The sequence below is a fragment of the Glandiceps talaboti genome, chromosome 21, assembly GCF_964340395.1.
Source record: "Glandiceps talaboti chromosome 21, keGlaTala1.1, whole genome shotgun sequence".
NCBI lineage: Eukaryota > Metazoa > Hemichordata > Enteropneusta > Spengelidae > Glandiceps > Glandiceps talaboti.
The window spans coordinates 4,071,118-4,084,508 of NC_135569.1; the positions used below are offsets into that span (position 1 = coordinate 4,071,118).

At 37.6% G+C, this 13,391-nt stretch overlaps 1 protein-coding gene across 1 annotated transcript; it reads right to left on the bottom strand.

Moving 5' to 3' along the window:
• Positions 1–5,787: 5,787 nt before the first annotated feature.
• LOC144451635 (putative methyltransferase-like protein 24) lies at positions 5,788–12,108 on the bottom strand. Its single transcript, XM_078142529.1, has 5 exons — positions 11,807–12,108; positions 10,927–11,207; positions 8,794–8,865; positions 6,591–6,768; positions 5,788–6,283 (listed from the first exon to the last, which is right to left on the bottom strand). The coding sequence occupies exons 1-5, from the start codon at positions 11,852–11,854 to the stop codon at positions 5,969–5,971; spliced, it is 894 nt and encodes a 297-aa protein (XP_077998655.1). The 5' UTR covers positions 11,855–12,108; the 3' UTR covers positions 5,788–5,968.
• Between the last annotated feature and the right edge of the window lie 1,283 nt (positions 12,109–13,391).

Below are 13,391 nucleotides of genomic sequence, written 5' to 3' on the forward strand. Positions count from 1 at the left end.
AGTAATCACAGTGAAATGTACAAAATACAGTGTTCACTGGACCCCAGTAATCACAGTGAAATGTACACAATACAGTGTTCACTGGACCCCAGTAATCACAGTGAAATGTACACAAAATACAGTGTTCACTGGACCCCAGTAATCACAGTGAAATGTACACAGTACAGTGTTCACTGGACCCCAGTAATCACAGTGAAATGTACAAAATATAGTGTTCACTGGACCCCAGTAATCACAGTGAAATGTACAAAATACAGTGTTCACTGGACCCCAGTAATCACAGTGAAATGTACACAATACAGTGTTCACTGGACCCCAGTAATCACAGTGAAATGTACACAAAATACAGTGTTCACTGGACCCCAGTAATCACAGTGAAATGTACACAAAATACAGTGTTCATTGGACCCCAGTAATCACAGTGAAATGTACACAAAATACAGTGTTCACTGGACCCCAGTAATCACAGTGAAATGTACACAAAATACAGTGTTCACTGGACCCCAGTAATCACAGTGAAATGTACACAAAATACAGTGTTCACTGGACCCCAGTAATCACAGTGAAATGTACACAAAATACAGTGTTCACTGGACCCCAGTAATCACAGTGAAATGTACACAAAATACAGTGTTCACTGGACCCCAGTAATCACAGTGAAATGTACACAAAATACAGTGTTCACTGGACCCCAGTAATCACAGTGAAATGTACACATAATACAGTGTTCACTGGACCCCAGTAATCACAGTGAAATGTACACATAATACAGTGTTCACTGGACCCCAGTAATCACAGTGAAATGTACACATAATACAGTGTTCACTGGACCCCAGTAATCACAGTGAAATGTACACAAAATACAGTGTTCACTGTGTTTCAAATTAGTAAATACACATTTTTTTGACACTTTACATACTCTGTTCTATCATATTTATCTCTTGAAAAACTTCCTTTTTCTTCGAAGCAGTTTAGGCTTTGTATTTAAGCAGTCTTGGCATGTAGGGTAGATTTCAGCTGCTTGTTCTCCTGATATCAGGAATAAATAAGGAACGGGAAAGCAAAAATTATCGGAAAAAAAGGATCGACGTGAGGGTATTCAGGGCACGCGCGCACTGACCAGAACCAGATATATATTTTTTTGGCCTTAACTAAGATAAATCATGAAATGTTATCACTTCTACTGTTAGGTGGACAGACATACATTGTATCAGAGTACAGTAAACATGGACATTTTTTTGCTAAACACTTATTTTCACTTATTTCACCAGAAAACAAAAAACACAAAAATAAGTACCGGTAGTGGCTAAAATGCCTTCTTATAAATGCACATAATGTATCAGTCTGGTGATCAGTAAATATTATTAATTTTGAGAACTAGAAAGATTATCAAACAGAAGGCCATTCAAAATGACAATTCTTAATCAACTTTCAGATGAAATTTTAATGTAAAAGTCTTGACATAAACAACTCTACACAGCATTGTCATTTACTACATTAGACTCTCTCACAGTTCTCGGAGCTTCGCTTTCCTAAAATGAAAGCTAAACGAATTATTTTGTATGTACCAGGACCGATACTAGCTACTAACCGTACTCGAATATCCTTGTACTGTGCGCCTCATTGACCATGATAGAGATAACCATTCGTTGACGTGTGACTGCGACGCTCCGTGTTTTCTAGTACGGTCATGGAGTACGTTATGTAGATGGTATCAGTACATACAAAATACTAGTAATTCATTTAGCGTTAACTTTAGTAATGTGAAGCTCTGAGGACTGTAAGAGAGTCTATTACTACATGTACAACAATTAGATTTTTTGGGAATCTTGATCGTTTTTATTTAACTCACATTGAGTTTAGATATGAATTTCCTTTAAAATCTAATTCTTAAAGCATTACCAAACTTTGCCAAAAGGAAGTTTATCATTTTAAAATAATAATAGGAATTTTGGGGTTCATCGTCTTCTTTTGATTCATTATCAATGACAGATATAAATATGACATTTGTAGCTACATAGAATAAAAGGTCAAAGTGTTACTGTGTACCACCAGTAACGTAGAGTCATGATGGGTGAATGGTTAGCGTGACTGGCTTGGAATCTACAGGTTGCAGGTTTGAGCCCCGTCGCTGCCTGCTGTTTATTTCTGAGTGGCTAAAGTCCTTGGGCAAGATTTGAACCACGACTGTGCCTCAGTCAACCCAGCTGTATAATTGGGGACCTGGTAGGATAGAGGTTGCAATGTGAAGGCTTTAATCCTATGCACTTAAATGGCTGCAATGGATTGTATGCTCCCCAGGGAGTTGAGGAAGACAAAATGGCCATTGTGCCATTCTGATCTGAGCCAGGGGTAATAATTGTAACCATTAAAGAGATTAAGAGCCCAATTTGATATCATCATATAAAACGCCGAACGACTTATTATCATCTCGTCAGTGCAGTAAGGTCGTATCTGCTATGCAATTGTATAGGCAAATACGACCTTACTGCACTGACATGACATTGCATATGCACATCCTAAAGCAAAAAAAAATTGTATTCATTCATAATATGTAAGTTTATCATGTAACATTGTACACTGTGCCTTCGATTGTCTGCCTTTATGACTTTAAAATTTATGTATATTTTACTGATGTGTTGTGGGGCTCCATTCTGATTTGATAGCTGTGTGCCAGTCAGGCTGGAGCAGACATGGATGTTTTCAGGTATTACTATTAACACATGCTGGTAAGTTTTTAAGCCAGCATAGTGTTAACAGCATATGCTGATCCTGTTTTAGCACTGAGCTAGTTCAGTGTCAGCCAAGTGTGAGAGCTGTTTCTTGAGGTGTACTGTACTGTGCTGACTCGATGTTAGCATGGAGCTAGCCCAGTGCCAACCCAGTGTGAAAGTAATACTTGAGATGTACTGTACTCGGCTGACTTGATGTTAGCATGGAAATAGCCCAGTGCCAACCCAGTGTGAAAGTAATACTTGAGATGTACTGTACTCGGCTGACTTGATGTTAGCATGGAGCTAGCCCAGTGCCAGTCCACTCTGAAAGTAATACTTGAGATGTACTGTACTCTGCTGATGCTGTGCTCTGTTATAACAAAGCTAATCCAAGGCCAGCCCAGTTTAAAAGCAGATTCTTAAATTGAACCATACTGTGCTGACGCTGTGTTAGTATGGAGCTAGTCATATATAAGCCCAGTGTGAAAACAGTTTCTTCACCTGACCTGTACTATAGAGTCTTCCTAGAGTCTGTAAGACTCACCATGTCAGGGCGCCCTCATCAGCCTACCCACTACATCAGTCTAAGAGAAAACTGATAAGGGCAGAACAGCTCAGCCTATCTTATAGTCTCGTCTTCCTTATAATAAATAGAGATGTGTGACAGACATATGTTTACAGCTGTATAATCCACTTCCTATCCATCATTAAAACACCTTGTGGATCAGTTTTCCTAAAAACCAAAGTTCTTAAAATCCCTCCGTGTGAAAAGTCAATCCTGATCCTTTTGAAAGAATGTAAGAAATTTAGGGGTTCGTTATTTTGTTTATAACGTCTGTAATCAACAATCTGTTATTTTCCCATAGTTAACACAATATTAGGAGGCCATATTGGATGGTGGCCATATTGGATTCCAAAATGGTTGAAAGTTTGATATCATTTTGACCTCTAGTTTAAAAAAGTATATGGTGACCCCTTAATTTCAACTGAGAATGGGTTTATCAAAGGGGTTGACCGATGTATGAGGGCGCCCTGTCACAGAGTAGTAACCCTACAGACTATGAATGGGTTTGCGTTTTATTTAGCAAAGTAACAGCAAAAGGTTAAGGTTTTTGTATGAGGTGCTCACTGTATCAGGGCTAATGGAAGCATTGTGTTTTAAATTCTCACGCAATCATGTAAAGGGCATATAATGGGAAAAAGAATTAAATAATTTTAAAGTACCATACTTCCAAGTGAGGGGAAATGGACCCTTACAATTTAGAAGGCGTTAGTTTTATAAAAAGCAAAGACTATCTACTCTAATCATGATGAAATAAATTGAATTACTTAGTAAAATGTATGCAGCACGTGTCTGAATATTTATTTTGATACACAATAACTTTATAAATTATGTTGATGGTGTGACCTCATGGTGGACAGTACTGAATGTGTATTTGTGTGTGTGTGTGTGTGTGTGTGTGTGTGTGTATACCAATGAATACTTGTGATTGATCAAGGCTTACACAATGCATACTGATGATGAGTTCTGATTGGTCAAGACAAATAGACTGAGATTATTTACTGTAAGGTATTTATTGGTGTAGCATTACCAGATTTCATTACATTCTTTACACTTCATTCATACCAAACACACTTATGAGCATGTGCAATATCATCCACAATTAAACATTCTTGGTATTTATCACAACAACTATAAACATAATTTTTTTTTTTGAAATTAACAATTAACTAAAAATAAAATTACACCCAGCCTTCACTACATTATAATATAAAAGCTTAAACAGAAGTCTGAGATTGAAAAATAAAAAAGCAAATTGTTGGCAAGAACCCAAAAAAGTTCATTATAAAAAATTAAATTCTTTGTTATTGACTGTTACTGATGCAATGGTGTTCAATGACCAACAGACAATAATTACATTTATCATATACCGAGAATCACTTCCAAAGTAATTCAATATAGAGCATGCGCATCGAACCGGGGCAATAATTTTCTGTATCACGGCCCGGCACACTTTGCCCAAATATGGTAAGTGGTTCACTCATCAATATGATCCATTCGCTCAGTGATTTGTTAATTTCTTCACATTTTGACATTTCTGCAAATAAAATAATATTTCACAGCCAATTTATGTGATGTGATTCAAATGAAGTTTTCATGCCACTATATGGGGTATATGATATAATCTATCCAGGATATGGGTTTCTATTCACACACAGCACTGCTTACAGGCCCTCCTACAGTCAGGTCCTTCTAACATACAACCTCAATCCACATAACCCATATCCGGGCCGTAAAGATTAATAACATCGCACATTTGTGATAAGACAGACTTTTTCATCGCTACGTTGAGAAATATTTCACATAAATCAATTCAAGACCAAAAATTTCAAACCCGACGATATGTTTAATTTATAAAAAAATTATTTTGTTAAGGCAAGTTTTGACCTGAATAGCTTCTTACTGTTATCTATAGGTTTTAACTTCATTATCCAATGTACATTGTGTACATATGGTGTACATTGTGTAGATATACTCTGATTAATTTTGAAACAAAAACAAAATGAAATAACAATTTAGTTGTAGGTGCCACAGTACCTGAATACAGGCTCTGTTCATACTTAAATCGTCACTACAAGGCAAGCTATATGGACTGTGCATCTTAGACCCTTTAGGTGGAATTTTCATCCAAAACATGCTGGAGATGTATGACATTACACTCAAAATTTTGCATTTTTTTTTTCAAATACAACTGTCAACATTCAAGCATTGACAAATACGACCTATTACAAACAGGGAAAGTAAACAACTGAATTGGATTAATAACACTTGGCACAGCATGTTGAAAGTACAGAGACTTGTATTACATTTAATGGTTTGATAAGAACAGTTTTATGGCCTCTTCATGTTCACAAATAAATTTCAAGTTCCCCTGTCATTTCGTGTTCACATAAGAGGCCATAAAACAGTTCTTATCAAACCATGAAATGTAATACAAGTCTCTGTACTTCCAATATGCTGTACCAAGTGTTATCAATCCAATTTATTTCTTTACTTTCCCTGTTTGTAACAGGTTCTGTTCATCAATACTTTGATATCAGCAGTTGTAGACAATTACAATTTCTGTATCTCACAGTTTCCTGTATAGACACTCATCTTTTCAAATTTGCCTCAGGGCATGTTCAAAACAGGTTTGTTTTCTCAACTTTGAAGTGTGAGGGTAATATTATGTTTGGAACTTGCATCAAGAACTCTATGCCTTGTTCAAGAAGTTGGTGTTTATCCAAGACAGTTCATAACAGCAAGGATGCATGCCAGCATATTTGCCAAAGTCTAATTTCTTGACTACTTCATTGGGATGGATGGACCATAACTCAAATCCATACATAGTCATCATCTTCTTAATATCGACATACGTTTTCCAAAGTCTTATTTTGTCTAACTCGGGAGACAAGTGGATTTCAAAGACGAGTTGTCTGATATTTTTCATAACACCACTTTCTAGCATTTGTGGAAATACTCTGTACTCCTGGCCTTCGATGTCTATCTTCACGACATCAAGTGTATCCTGCAAATATTAAGAGAACATAACTTGAACTTGTTCAATACTAGAGACAACCTCATCAATATACCATCACTATATTGTCGGTGGCCGAGTGGTTAAACCGCTTTGCCTCTTACCAATGTGGCTGGGGTTTGTGGTGGTTGTAGTGTGCTTTAGTAAATAGAATTCTACAAGTACAGTTTTAATATGCAGCACAAATTATGCCAAAATATGTATAAACTCAGCTTGTGCCCCTTTCAGCTATAAATAGATTAAAACCGAGTGCAGTAACAATCTGATAATGTAAGAAATTACAATATTTACCACCTACATTTTCATGATGTAACATCTTTTTTATGCTTTCCAATGTACGACATTTCCACGTTTGCATAACTCTTTTGTTTCCATTCGCAATTTTATTGTATTGCCTTTCTTCCTCATTTTGATCCCAAAGTCCCATGTTATAAAACCAAATACGCTCAGAACGCTGGTGATCAGTAAGTTCTATGCTGTAGAAATGACAAAATATGTTAATGGAGTCACTTTACATTTTACAACCCCCCCCCCCCCCCCACCCACCCATCCATACACAACAAAATAAAATAAGATAACCATGGATTTATAGGTCCAGTCATTTAAACATCACTGACAAAATGTCTCCCTTTGTGATTGGCTGATCATGTCCCCAGAAACAATTCATTAAAATTCACATCATATGTCACTATTTATCATCTAGCACAGTAGGTATACATATTTCAAAACCAGTAAAACTATCCACGCTTTCTGACCAACGATACACATTTCATAAAATCAAAATATTTCACTCAAATGTCTAAATATTAATGTTAGTGGAATGGATAGTACCATACCAGTAGTCAAAACGTATCAGCAGCATAAAGGTCTAGTCAGTAAAACTTGCATTTTTGTAGGTACACATTTATTGTTAGGCAGACATAAACCAATGCCAAAAAGGATAGCTAATTTAGCTTTCTGATAGCTTTTCATTCACTGTTATTCTGACAGCTTATTTGGAATAATATTAGCAGTCAATAGGTTTCCATGCAGAAGAAAGCTGAATAGTCAAGTCTAGAGAGTTAAAAATGGACACCTAAGGTTTTCAATTGGACAACTTATATTTTTACCCTCATGTTAGTGCAACTTTCACGCAGAAGTGTGGATAGCTAAGGATCAAGGTAACATGCTGAAAGGCAGAGTCAAGATGTAGAGTCATGATGGTGGGTGCAGGGTGGTTAGAGTGGCAGGCTTGGAATCTGCAGGTTGCAGGTTGTGGAGTCATAATGGGTGAATGGTTAGAGTGGCCAGCTTGGAATCTACAGGTTGCAGGTTGTGGAGTCATAATGGGTAAATGGTTAGAGTGGCTGGCTTGGAATCTGCAGGTTGCAGGTTGTGGAGTCATAATTGTGAATGGTTAGAGTGGCCGGCTAGGAATCTGCAGATTGCAGGTTGTGGAGTCATGATGGATGAATGGTTAGAGTGGCTGGCTTGGAATCTGCAGGTTGCAGGTTGTGGAGTCATAATTGTGAATGGTTAGAGTGGCCGGCTAGGAATCTGCAGATTGCAGGTTGTGGAGTCATGATGGATGAATGGTTAGAGTGGCCGGCTTGGAATCTGCAGGTTGCAGATTGTGGAGTCATAATGGGTGAATGGTTAGAGTGGCCGGCTTGGAATCTGCAGGTTGCAGATTGTGGAGTCATGATGGGTGAATGGTTAGAGTGGCTGGCTTGGAATCTGCAGGTTGCGGAGTCATAATTGTAAATGGTTAGAGTGGCCGGCTAGGAATCTGCAGATTGCAGGTTGTGGAGTCATGATGGATGAATGGTTAGAGTGGCCGGCTTGGAATCTGCAGGTTGCAGATTGTGGAGTCATAATGGGTGAATGGTTAGAGTGGCTGGCCTGGAATCTGCAGGTTGCAGGTTGTGGAGTCATGATGGGTGAATGGTTAGAGTGGCTGGCTTGGAATCTGCAGGTTGCGGAGTCATGATGGGTGAATGGTTAGAGTGGCCGGCTAGGAATCTGCAGGTTGCTGGTTGTGGAGTCATGATGGATGAATAGTTAGAGTGGCTGGCTTGGAATCTACAGGTTGCAGGTTGTGGAGTCATAATGGGTGAATGGTTAGAGTGCCTGTCTTGGAATCTACAGGTTGCAGGTTGTGGAGTCATAATGGGTGAATGGTTAGAGTGCCTGTCTTGGAATCTACAGGTTGCAGGTTGTGGAGTGATGATGGATGAATGGTTAGAGTGGCTGACTTGGAATCTGCAGGTTGCAGCCCCGTCACTGCCATTTGTTTCTGAGTGGCTAAAGTCCTTGGGCAAGATTTAAACCACAATTGTACTCCAGTCAACCCAGCTGTATAATTGGGGACCAGGTGTAGATTTAGCGTTTTGCTAGGGATGATAATAACTCTTGATCCTCACAAAAAAGGCATTTACATATGATGTTATCGAATCTGAATAAAGTTTATTATTATTAATATTAATAATTAATAAAATCAGCCAAGTCATAAAACTACTTACGATGGATCAAAGCTGTACACGTTACATCCGTATGCTGCCATATCATCATCAAATGACCAGTTGTCGCCAATACTGGAGATAAATGGTAAGACACAGAATAAATAAAACATTTTATATTGAATGGAGTTCTTTCAAATTTTCATATCAATTTATCAAGGCTATATGTTGAATTGTAAAACTGATCGTGATGACTGGTGTCTAGATCTGTCTCATTAATGCATTCATTTATCAAGTGATCAATCGAAGATAAAATTATTACTTACTATTTGATTTCCACAATTTCAAACCCTTTAAATATATACCACATAAGTACAGTACAGTTTTCGCCTAAGCTTTCGCCTCAACGTCAAGTTTACGAGAGATCGCTTCAATTAAACATCGTTTTTGCTTCGCTTCCCTTTCGCGTTGAGTTCGCATTCGCATCGCACCCCATTCGCATCGCCTCAACTTTGTTTTCGAATCGCATTGTGTGGAGGCACTAGTGTACCGACATATTTGCATGATAAAGGATTTGAAACGAAAAGTATAGATCACTACGGTTACTAAAATTATGTGGGGTTGTACTTTACTTTTCTGTCTACGGCACGATAACCCTTTTGGTTAAATTTACGTTAATAAATGTTGAGTATTACGCAGTCCTTTCCGATCTCCTGTTCGGACATTATCTAGAATACACTACCTTCGATACATGAACGAAGTTTTTATTTTCATTTGCCGTTTTATGTACTTTACTCTCTTTATACCTTTAAAATGAAACTTACAAGACTCAAATTACAGAAGTAAGCAAAATACAACGTACATCTATGTTGAAAGTTTTGTATCCGGCCCCATATTTTTTTTGCATTCCCGACATCGGTGACAATGTCGCATTTCAAATAAACTTAAAACTTACGAAAATTACAATATTTACTTACGAAAATTTGGTTTTAACTTTTTTTCTGACGTTAGTTAAGACACATTTAATGGGGCGTTGTCGTACAATTGAGTGAGTCTCTAAGCATCAATCGTGGTTAGACTTTGTTTTTTGCACGGTCGACAAACTAACACTACAACTTCAACTTACATGCTCATGCTTGGCGGCCATGGTAGGGCAAAGCATGGAAGTAGAAGTAGGGTTCTACTTCCATGGGCAAAGAAATGCAGTTGAATTTCCGGTTGCGGAAGTGCAGTTTTGACTATTTTAGGCAAGACATGTTAGGCAAACACCTGAATATATCTGAAACACTTAGTTGACTAGCCGACTGTACGAATGCCATAGAAGGCATCGAATGAATAACATTAAAAAAAGTAAGCATGAAACTGATTTGCACAAGAAAGAAAATCTTTTTGTTTCGTTATTTTTTCTCAATGAAGACTACGCGTAAATGATCGCAGTTTGGGGTCATGAATAACGGACAATAGGTATATAGGACAATAGGTACATGAATATGCGTCGAGACATGAATATTCAGATTACTTACACGACGCATCGCAACATTTAGTCCTATTAAATTCTGCAGCTTGTATACGTTGTATATGTTAATTGTACGTTGATAACATGTTTATTGCCACAGGACAAGTTGTATGCCTTTGATGTCATAACAATCTCCCTACTGCTAAATTCCATAGAGCTGTTGGTCAGAAGGACCAGCAGTGCTCAGAAACTCTTGGTCCTGGCTGAAAACTGTTGGTCTCGTTAATTTCGCACACTGTGTACAGCAGTGAAAACAGATGTATACAAATACTGTCATACCTTTCACAGTATCGCTTCACCTTCATTGTTGTTTGAGGTGAAGCGACCTTCATTGTTTTTTTATGCGATGCGAACAAGAAGCGAATGCGAAGCGAAATGACTGCGATGCGAATGCCTTCATGAAGTGATTCCAAGTTATGAAGCGAATTGATTGAAGCGATAATGAGGCGATGTGACTGCGAAGGCAAAGCAAAGCGAACGCGAAAAATGCGAAAACTGTACTGTATATACAGGTTGCCATTTAGTTGGTAATAGTCAATTTTCCCAATATGCATTGCGACATCGTTTATATGGTTGTGTCCAGGATTGTTCTGTCATTATTACATTTGAAGTAACATTTTGAACTGATGGTGTTCTTAAACTAAGCCAGTGAACACTAATATGAAATGGGCTGTACTTACCCTACAGAATAGACGATACAAGAGGTTGACTTAAGACCAACATCTGTGCAGATATTCCAACCACCATCTTTGGGCGGTGCATCCCCCATTCGGAGATCGCCTTTACACTCATATGTCGGCGTCAGTAGGTACGACATCAGTGCTCCTGACACCTGTTCTTTGTCCAAAACATTGAATAGTTGTTCAAGATATTCTATACTTTCAGGATGATCATTGCCCTCAGGTTCCTCATAACTGCCAGGTATTTCACGGACATCGAAGCTGCGTGGAACAGTGGCAGTCTATCGAATATGAATACAAACTTTCTTTAGATAAGAATTTTTGATTATATTTTAATGAATTTTAGTGATGGTGTTTTCATAGACATTGTGCTGATGTAAAGTGAATGTGGTCAAAATTAAAACTGGTGAGCTTAATTTAAAGTGTTGCTCTCAATGCACTAGTGTTTTGAATCATGTTATCAATCTTTTTTTGAATCATGATTGTCTAGACAGTGTGTTTTTGCCAAACAAGGGAAGTAATTAACGCAGTGCTTTCACACAAATTCACTCTGGTACTAGGAAACAACCCATTCTATATGGTGGCAGTAGTGGAATGGAGTCCTTGGGTACCGGGTCCTTGTTCACTTCTGACTAACATGTTTTTGAAATATATGAATGGGGGGTATCTTTCATAGAGAATGGAAATTGAGGGAAGGCCAAGAAACAGACCACAAATATACCACACCCACCCCTAAGCCTCCCTTTTTAAAAAAAAGGCAAGTGACGTGACAAAAGAAAAACATATTTAAGATGTCATGAGAGCATGTTCATAATCATATACATGTAGTTCTACATTTTTGTCAAGGACTAACATATTGTTTCCAAAATTATGCACTTACCTTGCGTTCAGTATTTTTTTGTCCACGCACAATCCGCGTAATGAGCATGTTAGTTGGCACTACAGACAGAGAAAAGACATTTTAGACTCGAATCATAGTAACAACTTGAATTCATAGATTTGCTCTGTATGTATGTATCCCAAATGCACAAATACCAATATTCAAATGCAACCAGCCATACACATATCTTGGATATGACAGAGTGACGTCAGAGACTTTAAAAACTCTGCTGACAACAAACAAGTTAACACACTCATCAACGATTTTAAAGATACTATCAACAAAATAGACCATCATGGTTACCAACCTCTGCCAAACTATAATCTGCAGTAAATATGATGTGTATGTCAAAACTTAAAGTGGCCATATGGATGAGGATTTGGTATTTATTTTGGATTTTTATTTGATTAAACAGCTTCACTACGTTTTTATACTTGAAAAAATAATGCGAAAGAACATATACAAAGTCCATGTTCATAACTCAATGCATTGCAAAATGATGCAAAACGTGTAAAAAGTTTGTTATTGTACATACAATAACAAACATTTTACACATTGTTCAATGTTTTGCCGTTTATTGAGGACTTGGCATGTTTTTTCACATTATTTTTTCAAGTAGAAAAACATAGTGAAGTTGTTTTTAATCAAACAAAAATCCAAAATAAATACCAAATTCTCATCCATATGGCCACTTTAACTTTTACTACCCAAATTTACATTTCACAGAAATGATCAAAGTCATTAGGGGGACTGGGGTTAATTAATCCACATATTATGTTCTATGCCAAACACCTGTCTATTTATCGCTTCTCAACAATGATGACCCAAACGTGCGGCAAGCAGCACATCAATCACTATCGTTACATAAGAAACCAGATTTAAACTGAATGCCTTCCGTAAGTGTAATCATGAGGTTTTTGTGCCTGCACATAATAATTACTGGAATGCAATAAATTTGGCTATAGTAGGCTATATGACATTAGTACATGATATACCCCTCAATCAATTGGTAAAAAGGTGTGCCAAACTATAAGAAATCTGAAAGGACTTTGTGATGTCAATCTAAGTATGTAGTGGAACAGGTGTAATTGGTTTTTGAAATGAAATATGTACGAATGAAGCATGGAAGTAAACCCATGGTTGAAGAAAGATAAAGTAATTATAGAATATAGTGACACTGGGTATAGAGAATGATATTTAGCTGACTACTCGGTGATATTTTGGCTTTTCGCTCGTCCTTCAGCTGGGATAGCTGCAATAATTGCAATGTTTATTGATTTTGAGTCTCGTTTGTTTTTGATCTTTTTTTCGTTTACTAAAGACAACCAAAAACGACCAAAAACGTAAAAACCCTCGAAACTCGTTACTGTAGATATAGCTAGCATACATAACACAAACATAACATAAAAAGAGATCGTAAAGTCACCGACCGGTGCCTGCCAATACACAGTGCATGGAGAGAGCTAGTTGCAATAATCGTAGCGTTTGATGTGATTTTGTGCCTTATTTCGTTCCGACGTACCCGAATCAAACGCTAGAATTCAAATGCAAATAGACGAGACCACATTGAAAACATGAGCGATGG

Coding starts and splice junctions, on each gene's coding strand:
- LOC144451635 (XM_078142529.1), bottom strand. CDS start 11,854: ATGCTCATTACGCGGATTGTGCGTGGACAAAAAAATACTGAACGCAAG. Junction 11,208..11,806: donor AAAAAAATACTGAACGCAAG/GTAAGTGCATAA, acceptor CATATTCGATAG/ACTGCCACTGTTCCACGCAG. Junction 6,769..8,793: donor GTGTACAGCTTTGATCCATC/GTAAGTAGTTTT, acceptor TCATTTCTACAG/CATAGAACTTACTGATCACC.